General features: G+C 38.1%; 1 protein-coding gene across 9 annotated transcripts in view; it reads left to right on the top strand.

Annotated features, from left to right (window-relative positions):
• Positions 1–16,203, top strand: part of ABLIM2 (actin binding LIM protein family member 2) — a 129,193-nt gene that overhangs the window by 87,289 nt on the left and 25,701 nt on the right. For 3 of the 9 annotated variants that reach the window (XM_088056348.1, XM_088056350.1, XM_088056349.1), the window contains exons 10-15: positions 2,466–2,612; positions 4,484–4,516; positions 7,097–7,217; positions 8,897–8,995; positions 14,404–14,505; positions 15,813–15,866. In XM_088056348.1, coding sequence (XP_087912474.1) covers positions 2,466–2,612; positions 4,484–4,516; positions 7,097–7,217; positions 8,897–8,995; positions 14,404–14,505; positions 15,813–15,866 — 556 coding nt within the window. The remainder of the gene's footprint in view (positions 1–2,465; positions 2,613–4,483; positions 4,517–7,096; positions 7,218–8,896; positions 8,996–14,403; positions 14,506–15,812; positions 15,867–16,203) is intronic. The other 6 variants (XM_088056353.1, XM_088056352.1, XM_014263053.2 and 3 more) reach the window with 6 other exon arrangements.

Raw genomic sequence — 16,203 nt, forward strand, 5'->3', positions numbered from 1 at the left:
TGGGCACTGCCCCATGGCAGGGCAGGTGTGGTTCTGGGCTGTGGTGGCCTGGCCACATAGGGAAAGGTGAGGAAAGTTGTTTTTTTTTACATAAACATGAATGTGCATCATACAGACGGTTTATTAAAGCCATACCACTTCTTCATCTACTGATAACAGGCTTCGATGTCTTCTTGCACTGAGAGAGGGCACAGGCCAGTGTCTTTTCAAGGTAATGAGCATCTTTTCATGACCTGTAGGGATGATTTCATTATATCCAGACTGAAATTTGCCGTAGTGCTGGCAAAACCTGAGTCCCTAATTAAAAATTTGTTGATTTGTAAATATGCCATTAAATAAGGTTTAAATAAAAGTCCTGCTTTATACTTTGCTTAATTTTATTAAGACAGAATTTGATGCTCCAACCTAATATATCCAGCTGGAAGGCTTACATTTAGTTTACATAGCTGTGTTATATGTGCTCTCATACAAGGAGTAGAAATCACACTATATTTTTATGCAGACCGTATTCACAATTCACAATTATACGATTGTAAAATTACATGTTCCAAATGAAATAGATACTCTATACTTTGAGCATGGTTTTACCAGAATCCAACATACCAAATTACTGAAGAAATGGCTTGAAGCCTCCCAGCTGTAATTTGAGCTTTCCTGAGCAGATTTGGACTCCATTCACATAATTGAATGTAGGTGAAACAAATAAAACAAAAACACAGTATAGACTCAATGTGTGGAGAATTGAGTTTTCTGAAAGCAACTATATCCCTAAGGTGTTTCTTCATCCAAATTTTCCCACATTGTTATATTTAAATTGAAAAAAATTACATAACAAGACAAGTTTTACTCTTCTGACAGATCTGAAATCTAACAGGAAGTTGCACATATAGAAAAAGAGCCAAAATTATTGTAATTCACATTTAAATATTCCCAATTCTGAACTACTTTGGATTCACTAGAATAATGGCCAAAAGCCTGGATCCCTTAACTGAAATCACAGCCTCTTTGGCTTTCTTTGTAGGTATAAAACTGCCCAAAGTATTTCTGGGACAGATGGGGCAGACAGATTCTTTACCTTTGCATTAACTGTCTCTGCATCAGATCTCTCCACTGGCTTCTCAGTAGGGAGGGACTTATTTTCACTAAGGGACTATTTCATTGCTCTGTAGCTTCTTAAAGGATCTGCAAAGAAAGTGAGATCTGTAGGTTGCTGAAGAATCACATACTTGGTTAAAACACATTTTTTTCATTAGTTTTGAGGATGGGAATATGTGATGGTTATGGCAGCTTGTTTCTGCTTTCTTGTTTGAGTCATTTTCCTTCTTTTTGTGTACTTTATGTTTGCACAAATTCACGCATTGTTTTAGAAAAAGGGATAATGAAAGTTGTCAGACTACAATCTCCTGGATTATTAACGTGTGATAGAAAACTCTGCTGGAAAATCTAATGAACTTTTCTTAGCTCATACTAAAAAATACAGAATCACTGCACACATAAATCCTGGATACTTTTGTACTTTTGCATGTGGAAAACATTATTACAGTTTTATAGCTGATCATACTGAGATTTTCAGAGCACAGCAAGATTCACTCATCATTTTGTTGCCAGCAAAGACTTTATCGTTCTGTGAAACTTGAAGTGGGAATGAAACAATTATGCTGCCCACTTCTCCACTCTCAATGTGGCCAACTTGTCATCATATCTACAACACAGTATGTGCTGGATACTGTTTTGGCAATTATCCTAAGGATAATCTGTGCAAATGTGGCAGCTTGATTGAAGTTATGCTTTTGGAATACGTGTAGTAGGAGGAGAGCAGGGACCAGCACAGTTCTATCCCTCTGTTGGTTGTATGAGTCTCATAAGGGGATTTGAACTTTACTTAAGTAAAGTGGCTTCTGTGATCTTCCACCATGGTGCAAATCCATCATCTGCTGGTTTGTGACCCCTAATTAAAGGCTGTTTAGACATAGTCAGGAAAGGAGGTGAAGCTGTGGGACACGACTGAGTGGGAAAGATCAAAAAGCTGATTAATGCTTTTCAGCATCTGGAGAGTATGTGCTGGAAATACGTGTTTGATTATTCACTCCTGCTTACAGCAGGGAAATTCTGCACACCAAAACCACTTCAAAATTCTGTGTGTTTTGCCTGAAAAAGACTGCAGTATCTGTCCCCTATATCTGTGCATTCAGGAGTAAGTGGGATATAACCAGGGAATTGGAATGATGTCATGCTACTCCGGTTAGCCAAATGCCAGTGACAAGGCAGAAAGCAACAGTATACAAAAGAAAACAGCAGTAATATTTAGCACTGTGTAATAAATACAAGAGCTATAACTGTTCACAAACAGAAAAAGTGGTTTATTATGATTATGACTTTCCTACCTGCATTTATCTTTCCTTGTCTGATTGCAATCTACTCATATTCTTTCTTATTCTCACTGCTTTCTTTCCTCCTTTTCTTAGGCAAAGCTTGGAGATGAAATTCTTGACTACAGGGACTTGGCTGCTCTTCCTAAAAATAAAGCCATCTATAACATTGACCGCCCAGATATGATCTCCTATTCTCCATATATCAGTTACTCTTCAGATGACAGGCATAGTTACGGGGAGGTACTGAAACATGGGTATTTTTTTTTTTACTATGAGTTTCAGGTTTTATGAACATCATTGAACATGTTGCCAAAAACTGTTAACGTGTGCATAACTTTTATTTAAAAAATGTAATTTTTATAGCTCTCATTAATTGAGTCATGTCATCCATTCATTCACAATGCCTTCCAAAAAAAAAAAAAAAGAGAACAACCAAACCCAAGATGTTCATTTCTGTTCATTTCATTTTTTAGTTTGTAGAACTTCAAAATTTGCTTTTGGTGATCATTTTTTAGAGATGACATGTAATTAAAATGTTTTTCCATGGGAGTAGTTCTGCATGTGGTAGGAAACAGGAGCCATTGCTAATTATAATGAAAAAATGAGAAGCAAAGCCAAATGTTTTTCATGTTTGTTTTTTTTTTTTTTAATCAAAGAGTACCATGTTATTTTGGTAACACAACAATGGTATCACTTTCCTGTGTACAAATTTCTTTCAACTGTCCCTTACTTAACTTCATCCTCATGTCATGCATGCACTTCAGCCTTTTCATATGCAGAGCTAATATGATACGGTTTGTGCTAATGAAATCTAATCTAACATAATACTAACATGCTAGTAACTAATGCTAATTCCAGGCTTTGTGAAACATACTGGTATATAACTCCTGTCATGCAAGTTAGCTTTTCTTCTCTGAACATACCTGCATTCCGTTTGACTTTCTGATTGCTTTTATAATTCTATCTACATTTTTACAAATTAAACTTTTACAATATGCTAGATACGAGCAAGATACATACAGTCTAGCATAGAAGTCTGCTTTATTCTCTCCAGGTGTAAGTGAATGGGCAGAAATAAATGCTATAATTAATAGTCATGATATTTATAATAGCCCTAGTCATACTATCACTTGCACCTTTTAACACTTAATCAGTTAAGGTCTCAGTAACACTGTCAGGTGAAGTGCAGTGCATATGTTAGGTTTTGCAGACTTTCTTCCAAGCTCTCTCTGCACAGTGCTGAACCACTGTAGTTCCATTATAAGGTATTCAAAAATAATTAGATCGTATTTGGTAATGGGTTTAAATGGTATTCAGGTTTCTGATTTCACAAAGTCAAAAGCTGCTGCCTCACCCTGAACCTGTGGAGCATAATCACTTCCTTTCTGTGTCAAAATTTGTTGGTTCTGATGATGGTTGTGGCCTTCCTCAAGCGCCTGGTGACATCCAGGCTTGGCAGAAGTGTGAAGACCAAACATGGACTGTGTTTGCAACATTTCCCAATGCTCCAAATATTTCTTATCCTTGATATTACCAGGGGTTAAAAAGAAAAATCCTGTCTCCCAAATTTCAGTATCCTGGCTTGTTACCTGCAGCTGCAATACTTTCAGTCAATTTGCTAAACTAAACAAACGTAGTGTTTGATTTAGAAGGGAAAATGAGTAGCAAATTGTCAAATTACCCGATGTTTAATTGAAAATAAACAGTACAGACATTTTTCTTTCCCTAAAAATGGTCAGTTCTAGTCCTGACTTTGGAGGTCCTTCAATGCAGATTTAATTAGGGCTTGTGTGTAGTTTCAGACTACTACTGCTTTATCTGGGAGTTCCCTATTTCCCTTCTCTGTGGCCCAGAACTGGCCTTACCAGACCCCAGGATTTTGTAGTAGAGAAATCATTCAAAGACTAATATGAAATTATTTGTATATTAGTCCTTAAGTACTTAATTATAAAAAGATAATAAGAAAAGTTGCCCTAACTTAATTGACAGGTGTTTTTCCTAGCTGTATCATGTGTTATACATGGATAGTGATATTTTAAGAGTAATTCTTCTCACAAGTAACATCATGCATGAATTTGTATCACTAATTTGTTGTGTGTTGCTGTTTGCAGTCACCTCAGTTGCTCTCTCCAACACCTACTGAGGTAATCCCCAATGCCTTTGTTCTCCTATTCTGACACATTTTGTGATGCATAAACCTGGTCATATTGATAACCAGCAATGTCTGAAATGTGGGGTTCACCCCTTGCCTCTGCAGTGCATGGTGTTTATAATTTATGATTTTCAGAGTGTTACTTGTGTTCAATATGTGCTCTGCTTCTGGATTACCATCTGTTTGCATCTGTTTCCACTATCACCCATGTTTCTGCTTTCCAAAATAAAGGTTGTATGGTGGTCACTTCTTCAAGCTCTACTAAATAAATTATATTGGGAAATATGATTTATGTTCACATTTAAGGCTGCCAGTGTGAGCTGATTTGAATTAATGCTCAGCATAGATTTCTCTTCTTTCTCATTTTTTATTCCACAAATAGTTAAACTACTTATACTATTTGTGTACACCTACTTGTAAATCATTTGCACATACCTGAACTTCTAGCTCTGTGTATTTTGATGTGCATTAATTAAGCTAATCACTGTTTACTTTGGAAGCAGTGAAAGCATTTCATGTATTTTCCCAGATAGTAGCGCAATTACATATAATGGTTCTGGCTAATTTCTCCATTATCCCAATTTTATGTACTGCAAAATTTTGGTAATCATGGAGAATTAAGGACTGTAAATCACTTTAAGAACTGATTAACAGAGGAGCTAACCAGTAGAGATGTAATTTATTTGATAATTTAAAAATAAAAGCATGTTTTATGTAGTATTGGGCTACATGAACTGGGCTGACTGTTCCTTGCAGAGACACAAGGTACACAAAGGTAAGGTCCAAAACAAAATGAAAACTTGGTGTTTTGGAAGATTATAATAATGTCCTTTAAATTCAGTTACCAAACTGCCAATATTAATTTCCAAAAGTGATGCTGGTGTGGAGGTTGGGACTGCCATGATTTGTGTGTACTCCCATGTTCTCCAGCTTCTCTGTGCTTGCTGACTCTTTTTAAGGAGTCTGTGGTCAGGTGTTTGGGCGTCGTCATCTGCAAACTTGTCACCAGTTTTGTTGCAGGGATTTTTGTTGGAGGAGAGTTCCACTGTGTCATACAATTGGACACATCACAGACCATTAGCTGACACTCATATGATATTTAGTATCATTACACGAGTTTGTAGAGCCATTGCAGTGCTGCTTGTAATTCTCTTCACAAAGGTTAGAGTGGCTTTTACACAATGTAGGTACATTGGGAAGGAAACACCTCGAGCTGGACATAGAGGAGTAGGTGGCAGAATGCCTGCAGAACACTGCACACTTGGAAAGGCATCAGTTCTTTGCTTTTTGTTAACTATTTCTGAACTTGATATTAAAGCAATAATGCTGCTGGCCACTATACTAAACTGATTTTCCACTTTTGAAACCAGCAGCTGGTATGTCTGGGGTGATGTTGAAGGGATGGAGCATATCTTGTCAACAGGAAAAGCCTGATGATGTGAAAATATTGTACATCTCTGTAGAGTCTAGGTTAGTCACAAAGAAGCCAAATTCTTTTAAAGATGCATGTATTGACATAATCAAGTTGTTCTGATAGGAATTTGGGAGATGATGGTAAGGCTAAGTAGGTTGTATGGTTCATTTAAATGATGAATGATCCCTTGGGAATCACACAGATGCCTAAAGGCATCCCCATATTCATGATAAGTGACTAACACTTGATGCAGTATAGCATATCTTCATGCTTTTCTACTGGACTAGGAGAGGGGAAGCATTTTTTGAGTATGATTTTCCATAAAAGAACATCTGCAGGTTACATTGATTTGTTCTAATATGAAGTTAACTCAAGGCAATTCTCACGTGCCTTAAAAAAGGGCAATTTTGAATTTGTTTTTATAGCTGGTTTATATGGAGTCACTTCCCCCTCTGTTTCACTCAGTAGTGCTTTTATTGTTAAGACCCTACTTGCAAATTGCAGTTGCAGTTTGACTAGCTGTTGAAAATCAGAGGCTTGGAGTGTGTGTACATGGTTTTAACTGGTTTAAAGGGTTTAATGGGAATTGGATTGTGTGGCTGGCTCTGCCCAGTGGTGCAGTGGTAATGCTAATACTACACGAGTGTTAATGTTGGGTTTCTTAGAGTAATGACCATGTTACAGTGGGGCAAACTGGGCAATGTATACACAGTCATTTTCATGATGTAGTGAAACAAGCAAATGCTGATTTTTGTGTTGTCTGTAACTGTTATGCATCCATTCATATGAGTACAAAGTCACCATAATATTATCATGCTGACCTGAGCTTGTCTTCCACCCACTTTTATTTGTTCAGGAAATTGCACTGTCCTGAAGCAACGCTTCTACTATTCTTTTCAAATTAAATTGTAATTTTTAATTTATGTCTGAACTGACTTTTGTGGCAACATGGCTGTTCTCTGGCACTTGGCAGAGCTCTTTCAGTCACACACAGGTGGATGTGCTGAAAGCCACCTCATTTTGTTAGGATTGCACGGAATCTTAGGACAGCATCGACCCCCATCTACCCATCACAGAAACACGTGAGATGGCATATTCTGCCTGTTTGAGAAGTTACTTCTCTTCCCTAATAATATGTATTTCCTCTCTTCCTCTAAGGGTGACCAAGATGACAGATCTTTCAAGCAGTACAGGACATCAAGTCCTAGCTCTGCTGGCTCCCTGGGCTATGGTCGGTACACTCCCACCTCCCATTCTCCTCAGCATTACAGCAGACCAGGTAATCCAAAAGCAGTCTTACTTATTCTCCAGATTTTTCCATTACTTTGTGCTGTGTTGTAAGAAGAATTGACTCCAGAAGACAGGGCTTTAAGGTGGAATAGCAGTTCGTTGCAGTGATTTATTTACTGTGAAAAGTGAGTTCCATGGGGAGAAAGGGAACAAGTGCTTCAGGGATGTGCATCCAAGAAAACAAAACTAGGCATTTAATAAAAATTGATTTTATGTGGACACAAGATAGGAGGGTTTAAAGGGTTTAAATCCTGGTCTCACCCTGCCTGAAGGTGCACACTCAATCCACAGCTCTCCCAAGGTGTGCGCAGTAGCACTGAATGCACACAAAGCCAAGAGGGTGATGGAGTGACTTTGTGTTACGTTCTTGTACCACAAGGTCCGCAGTGCAAGAGCTGGAGGAATGACTAGTCCTGATGGCTGGATTTTGAAGGCCAGGTTCCTTTAGTTGAGAAGTTTACAGAGTGTTTCTTGCAGCTTTGGACTGTAGTAGTAGCTGTGTTGGTGTTCTTGTCAGATAGACAGGAGGATCATCTTTTGATGTTTGCATGGGAATGCTTTACTAAACCCCATTCATATTTGGGCTCTGTGCAAGGTTTTATCCTTGGAAATAATCAGTGAAATTGTTCAAAATTAATTGTATTTTTTCTCTACTCCATAATTCAGGTAAAGAACAGAGCATTTATATTACTTTTTTGTTGTCTTTTAATTTCATTGGAGATACATTGTAATTCTAAACTGCTTTGGAAATTTGCTAGTTCTTAACCTTTCCAAGGGAAATGAAGATTTTAGAGGTAACATAGACAGTTTTTACAGGAATTGAATATTTGTACAACGCAAAGTCTTTCACAAAATGGAAATGAGGTGGAGTATAAAAAAATCTATTGGAGTGACATTAATCTCTGCTGAAGGTCTGGTAGCTGTCACACCTAATCTTAGCAGCACAATGTTAAAGCAAGGAGGAAAGACAAAAGGAATGCCAAAGAAATTCTAATGCTTTAAAATTTAGAAGATAATCTTCATAATCGCCATTTTTAATAATTGCCACTAGTCCTCCAAACCATGTTATCAGGACATTACCGCAGCGGAGCAGAGATGACTTGAGAATATTTTTCAAGGTACTTAATCTCATGTCTAACTTTCAGAGCTCAAATAACTTCAGGATGTTTCACCAAATACTTAAATTAGCCGTGCACTGGAGTGCCCTGGTGCATTGTGAACCAAATCCTACCAGGGTGCAGCACCGACAGTGAGAACTGGACCCACTCGTGGCACAGTTCTCTGCAGCGACAAGGCTCTTCCCATTTCATTTCATTAGATCCATTATAAGCATTTCTCATTCCCTCTTGCAGCCTTTTAATATGCAGGTTTTCCCCTGAGTGCAGCCATGCTTTTTGTGGTGCCTTTTCTGGAATATTTTCTGATGCATTTACAGCATTTTGCGCCTTCTGTCTGCGGACAGCCCCTGTCCCTTGGCTGACCCCATAGCGTGGCCACTGGCATGTTTTTAGCAATAACCAGAGAAAGATGAAGACTTAAATGTAAACTGTATGTTTTCTAAGCATCAGGAGGAAAATGTTCCTGAAAAAAAAAGGATGGCATTGTAATTTGTGGCTTTCAGTAAGTGAACTAAATAGTTTATTTTCACTTACTCTCTGTTGCCCCCAGCTGGTACTCACAGTCTTGGTACCAGTAGCTGCATCTCCCTGCCCCAACACCCAAGCCTTACATCTACATTCAGACATCATTACATCCCTTTCTTCAAAGGTAAGGTCCAGGAATGCAAAACCGTGCTGTGATAATGTAGATTTATTCAGCTGTGTTTCACTTTTATGTCTGTGCAAGCATGGCTTCCACTTGGATAAAATTTGTCTTAATTTTGTGCTTCCTTGATGTACTGTGTAAGTTTTACAAACTGAGTGGGTATGGGGTGTTTTATTTTTGCTTTTTCAGTGAGTGTTCAATGTCTTTCAAAGGGATAGAGGGAAGAAATTAGCTTTTGTAATGAAACTGAGGAAGAGAAATATTTAAAATCTGTTAGTTCTAAAATACCTTTGCCCTTTTTGGTGATGCTAAATAGTATAAGCTTACACATTTGGTACAACATAGGATGGTTAGTTTTCTAACCTTTCAACCTACATTTAGATACTATTTGTATTATTTGTAGCATTGCCAAAAATTATGACAGCTGGTTACATCAGTGCAGCTGCACTGACTATCAATTAATCTGTGCCATATCTTATAAAACAATGACTGAATCTGTTCTTCTTGCCATTAAATTTTTTTGCAGTGGATATTGACTTCTAGCAACCTCCATGTTGTGGATGAGAGTGCTGAGGAATGGCAGGAACTTCTGAGACAAAGGGTTTTTTTTAGTCAGTTTAAATGTCTGAGAGAGAAGGCATTCACCTACCAGAGTTGTGTTCCCCTGAGTCTCTCTTCTCTAGTGACAATGTGAACTGTGAGGCCACATGAATGGCAAACGCTTTCAATGCCTGTTCCTTGACTCTCATATACTCTCTGATATAAAGTAAAACTCCTGTTCTTGAGGTTGTAACCAGCAAAGAAAAGGGAATGACCCTCTGCAGGAGCCAGACTTGCACATTCAAATGAATAGCAGGTACTCATTGCCTTTGTAATAATAGCTAATGCGTCTTCTTTGGGCCCTGATGCTGCCCAAATTCAGCTGAATTTTACTAGGAGAAACAGGAACAGAATCAAGCTTGAGACAGTCAAATATGGTCCTTGAAAGAAAATTTTGGAAGAAAGCTGATGAGATTAAACTATTTGTTGTTTTTTTAGAGGCTACCTGCAAAGCTCTTTTCCACAACCAGAAGCAGTAGGCCTCCCACACATTTCTTGAAAGGCTGGCACAATCCCTGGTATTCTCTGAGGCACTGCTTAAACTGGTTTTTATCTGTCCTCTCCATTTTGGATGGTATTATCCAACCTGATGGACTGAGTAAGAGAAACTTCTTTGGTGTGCTGCAGCACATGATTTCAGTGTATGGAAAGCTCTTTCTCAAAGTCCCTTTGGCAGTTTCTTGGCAGCATTCCTGTGCAAATGGGTTTCTGCTCAGTGCTACCTGCTGTTTCTCAGAGCAGCAGCAATTATTAAGCGCTGCTGTTTGGATGAAGGAATTGTCAAGTGGTAGCTCCTTGTGCCCAAATAATTATTAGTGTGATCAAAATTGTAATAACTTGCAATTCTGCAGCACTTTTTTATCAAGGAGCTAAAATATTTTGCAGACAGTGCCTTACAGTGCCTCACAGTGTTCCTGTGAGGCAGGTGAACCTTTTTATAATTTTCTAAAGTCAGTAATCCTGAGCCCTGCAAGGGCTGAACAGATTATTCACCGGTTTGCACTGAGATAATGTCTGTCCAAAATGAGTCTGAAGGTTTGCTTCATCCTCTTCAAGGTCTCTGAATTCAGAGCTCCAGAATGTGTTTTTTCCCTTATCTTAAGGAGCCTTTTGATGGTGTGGATATGCTCCACACACTGAAATAATAATTTTTTTCCCTTCAAAGTGGTTAGTGTGGGAAGAGTGAGATTGTAGCATTAGTTGGTTTGTATCCAGACCAACCCTAATGTTGCCACTTCAGTTTTAAGAAAGTGAAATCCTGCTTATTAAAAAAAAAAAATTAAGAACCAAAACTAATGCACTGCTTTACTATGCTAGAATTAATCTTTTTAAAACCAGCACTCCACATATGTCATAAAAGAGATTTCGTTACACTTCCAGTAGACAGATACATTACTACCCTAGGGAAATTAAGACAAGCAAAATCTTCCTTTTGGTTTCACTGAGGTTGCCTCATATTCTTCCTGAGAATGACAGGGTTCATCATTTTTTCCAGTGACAAATATGATTACTAAGCTCCTGTTCTTCTGCAGTCTAGCTCCCATGAAGTGTAATGGGATGAGCTGTTATTTTTCATGAAGGCAAATTATTTGGTTGTGCTCTTCTGAGGATTTTGGTCTTCAAAATAAGTCCTATGACAACTTCTCTTCAAGAAAGCTTCACAGTTCATGCCCTTGCAAGTCATAGGTGTGAGATTCCAAGCCATGCTTGTTGTAGCAGTTCCTCTTGAGGTGATGTAGTCTTTGAGTGTGCTGAGCCCTGCTGAAAAAATGTTTGCTTAAAACAGATAGAAATTATCTATTATAATAACAGATAGAAATTAAAACAGGCAGAAATTATCTCACCTTCCTAGTGCAGGAACATAGCTTCCAAAGCCCTTTTTCTTGGCTTTGAAAACTTGAATAGAATTAGTCATTAGACTTTAAAAAACTTTTTCTAACTTAATACGCCATGGGCAGAGATATTAAAAGGGTCCAGTTTTGTGAGTAGGCTTGGACAGCTCCCTCGTTAAACCGATGGCATCTGTTTTTCCTTCAGTCCTGAACTTAGACAGCTCTTACTGCAAATTATTATAAAATTCCTCACAAATTTTATAAAAGCTGAGTAAGTAGGAGATACAAGCAATATTATACTTTTCCTGACAGTCTCTTGAAGATGGAGCATGGTCTGAGCCCTGGTCAGCTGGCTCTACACACACAGGGTTAAAAGTACAGCCTGCCCTGTCAGCAACCAGAAGACACAAGGAAGTTTTTGTGGTTTACTCTCAAGTTCAAAGCCTTTCCAGATTCTTTCCAAGTTAAACAGCACCCAGAGAACAGTTCAGGATTATGGTTTTTTGCTCTCCACTGATGAGTGGACAAGATCACAGCCTGTGGCTACTTATGGCAGAAGGCAAACCCAAAAGTTTGAAAAATTGCTCTCTCTGGTAATTGCCTTTTCTCTTAGAATTTATTTGAAGTTCTTCTTCAGTCTATACTAGGCAAACCTTGAAAGAGATAGTTTATTGGCAAAGTCTCATTTTAGAGATTTAAATTATAGCCTAGCTTAAGAAGCTGTCCATAGTTCCTACTCATTAACTTTCTACATGGGTCCTCAGTTTGATTTATTATTAAACACTTATTTTTGTATGCAAAATGTGAAATACAACTACTCAGATGTTTTCTGAATCAGTAGCAGAATTAAAGTTCAAATGTGCATCAGTTTGTATGAGTAAGTCCAAGAAGAACCTTTTTCATCATTTCATCCTTAATTCTTCCATTTTGAGCAAGTTAGAGGTGATGGCTTTGCAAACTGCTCCACACAGATGATCCTTGCACTTTTTTAGATTCCCTGTCCCCTGGTACTTGCACTTATATCTAGTGTTCCTACAAGTTTATTTCTCCTAATTAATGCTTCCTCCTGATTCCTTGCTGACACTCTACCCTATCACTGAAGAATGACTTTCTGTGTGTGTACGATACCAGCACCTTAGGTCACTGCTCAATGATTATTCATGCAGATCATATAGGAACAGACATTTTAATAATATGCTAATTTTTAAGTAAATGAGGAATTAATACACTGTGGAAATCGCTTGAGAACTTTCATTTTCTGTTTAAATTAGAAAACTCCAATAACAGTATCTTATTTCAGTGAAGGACATTACAAAATTTTTAAGAATTTTGGAGGTGTAAGGGACCTTTCTTTCATAAGTATCTACCAGTGACATGGAGGCTTCTCCTGTTTAATAGGGATGGGCAGGAATCTGGGCAGCAAGCAGCAAAGAAAAAGGGAATTATAAATGCAGAGTGAAAACTTGTCCCCACTTTTTTCCTTCCAAGAGCAAAGTGGGAATCAAGAAACTGAATAACTGGTTTCTTGTCTGAGGACTACTTGCCTGCAAAGTCATGGTGATGCACCACATTCTTAGTAATTCCATAATTTTTTCTTAATATTTTGGAAGTGCCATAGGCTATCAGCACCTGTAGTCCCAGATGACACTTTTTCAGCAAGAAATCACTGTTAACGAGTAGTTGCAGCTCAATAGCTTTTGAGTTTTAATTTTTTGTCTACTGTGAACACTACATACACAAAATTTAGGATGGATTAGTCAGTGTATTGTCATGAGATAACACAGCACACTCCTCTGACCTTGTCTGTCCTGTCTCTGCTCCCGCTGAGCTCAGTGGCCCTGTCCCCTTGACCTCAGTGGTGCATGGCAAGGCTGGCTTTGGTGACAGTGGGATGGCCATGCACCCACTGCTTGTCAGCAGAGACCATGGGCATGGCCTCGACAGCTCTGGTAACCCCACAGCTCTGTGCTTACGAAAAACCCCCTTCATGAAGGCAGAACTCAGTTGCACATCTAATGCCCTGAGCTGCTGCACTTTTTTACCCCAGAGAAACTTGCTACAACATCATCGTTACTAGCCATTAAATTTGTGCTTCATCCACACTAAAACAGTAACAGCAAATTAACAATCATTTGATGTAAGAATAAATGTCATGTTTGCTTCCAGTTGCTTAACAGTGCTGTAAACTAAAAGGATTTTACAAGTCCCAAAAAAGTAGAGCTTTACTTTTTTGTTTGCCAAGCAGCACTATAATGCCATAGAGTGTGCTTCAGGGAAATAAGCCAAGAGCAGATGAATGGCACCTGATAAGCATTTGACAAAACAAGTGGAAAAATGAATATGGAAGAATCCTATGTATATCTTGAAATTTGGTGAAGTGACTATGGCATTATAGATTCATGACTTGATAATCCAACCTCGTTTGCATAAAAATGCTGTGGCATGTTACCTGTGGGAAAAGTTTGCAGTTGAAAGCCGAATTTCAACATCTCTTTTTGTCACTGATATACGCAGGATTTTTTGATTTAACCATAATGTTTATATTTTGGTCTAGTCCTGCTTTGAGATAATTTAAACAGTACTGAATTATGTATTTCTAGTTTCAGGGGCAGGCTACGAGCCATAGCATTAAACTTTTAAAACACTTGATCAGTAGATTATTCAGTTAAGGCTATGCAAAACACATTGCAAGATTCTGGATATTCTTATCCTTTGATTTTCTTTTTTAAAGTGTCATTAAAAGAGAATTTTTCACTTCAAAGTAGGGCATCTTAATCTGATATCTATCAGATAGTAATTTTTGATGAGGTGTTAGGAGTCTAAGCCAATATACTATGCTGAAAAATAATGGGTTTTACAAAAACATATATTTAAAACTGTTGGATTAACAAGTCATTCTAAACAAGCTTTTATGCTTGAAATACTCTACTTTGCTTTCCATTTTTCTTTTATCTGCTTTCTTTGCTCTTCCCCTTGGAGGCAGTGAAAGTGGTCGGAGCACTCCAAGTTTATCCATGTACTCTGACAGCAAATCTTCACCTTCTGTCTATCAGCAGGCTCCTAGGCATTTCCATATTCCAGGTAGGCATTAACTGCTTAGCTTTTGATCTTCAGTTTCTGGCACCTGTTTATTCTCTCCTGAATGTATTATTTTATTTTTTTTTGGCATTGATTTGTGAATTTCAAAGTGCAGAAGGGGAAAATGTCTACTGAGTGAATATCTGTTGTTAAACTTAATCTCAAAAATAAAAGAGAGCTGTGTGCTCATGTACCTATATGTTAAAAAAATTACTTTACAGAAGGCACAGAATGAAAAATGTTACCAAGAGTACAAAGTTACAGCAGTGCTGGGTTAGTGGCTGAAATAGATGATCTTAGAGGTCTTTTTCAGCCCTAATGATTGTAAGATCCTATGATTTATGAGCCATAACTGCATAGATGTATTGAATTTGTATGCAGGAGGAATGACTGAAGGGGTTTTTGTTGGGTTTTTTCTTTTTGTTTGTTTGTTTTTCTTATCAGTCTATTATCTGAATTTAAGTAATATTAATATAAACTTGAAGCTGGAAGACCTCAGAACTGCAGGGCGCTCATTGTGGCTGTCCTTGTATATGTACTCTACTGTTTTCAAATTCAGTCAACAAGCACGTTAAACTTACATCCCATCCACACTGTTCAGCTTTTTGACTGCTAGACACATCTGCCTCCTCATTGTAATTGTTTGTTTATTCACATTTAGCTTCTGTGGTTAATGTTTCTGTAAACAGAGCACTTTTAGGAATTGTATCTTCTCAGGTCCAGAGTACTGAGTAAATCTGATGTCTGTACAATGTGATATGGGAACCCTTGACTGTGGCTCTGAGGGCTTTCAGAAAACTCCTGGAAGGCCAGTTTAGCTATACAATTCAATGGAAAGACAAATTTTAGGATTTCCGAAAAGAATGGTTTGTATTTCCAGTATAATCATTCATACCTGAACATATACACTGTGTAAATAATGGAGAAAATCCTTTTCCAAGTCTGACAGTAATAGCTGTACTCCTGTGTTAATTTTAAGTAGTGGTAAGTGTGCCAGTTTCTTTTTGCTGTCTATAATGTAAGTATGTTCTGGTAGTGCAGATGAAACCCCTACATATCACCAAATGAATGCCACTCAAGTTGTTTTAGAGTATTTTGAGGGCCTCAGGGGGAATTATGCTGCGTAGGTAGCTATAAAGGTTTTCAGCACATGATGGATAAAGTTCCACTGGATGGCAAACCACTGAATGAATGCATAGTCTTTGCTGAAGTTTTTGCATTGTTATTGTTGCTGAGAGGAGACAAGAGCAGCGTGGTCTGAACTGCTTGCTTACTCTTTCATTCTTTCCTTTCTCTTTCCTCTTCCTCAGACACTGGCGTAAAAGATAACATCTATAGGAAACCTCCTATCTACAAACAGCATGGTACAGTGCTTTTCTCTGTTGCAGTTTTATCTGTGTGTCTTTGCACAAAAATGGGTATTGACTCTCAAATTCATTTGCTGTAGTCTGTGCGTTTCATTATGTCCCTATAACATCAAATAGGAAAGGAGAAAAAGGTGTAACATGAAAATTGAATAGCATTTTGTATAACATGATGTCCAAGGATGTGGTGAGTTCTCCAAAACTGGGATACTGCTATTTTGATATATCATGGTGATTCAGAGCTGATCACAAGTGCCGCATAAAGTGCTATGCTACACTGCTGTTCTCACCCTGTTTACCCTCTCCTGCCCCTCTGTGCCTGCTCATCAATATAAAT

This window comes from Pseudopodoces humilis, chromosome 6 (assembly GCF_049639895.1).
Source record: "Pseudopodoces humilis isolate 2021_Gansu_Grassland_sample_001 chromosome 6, ASM4963989v1, whole genome shotgun sequence".
Taxonomy (NCBI): Eukaryota; Metazoa; Chordata; class Aves; order Passeriformes; family Paridae; genus Pseudopodoces; species Pseudopodoces humilis.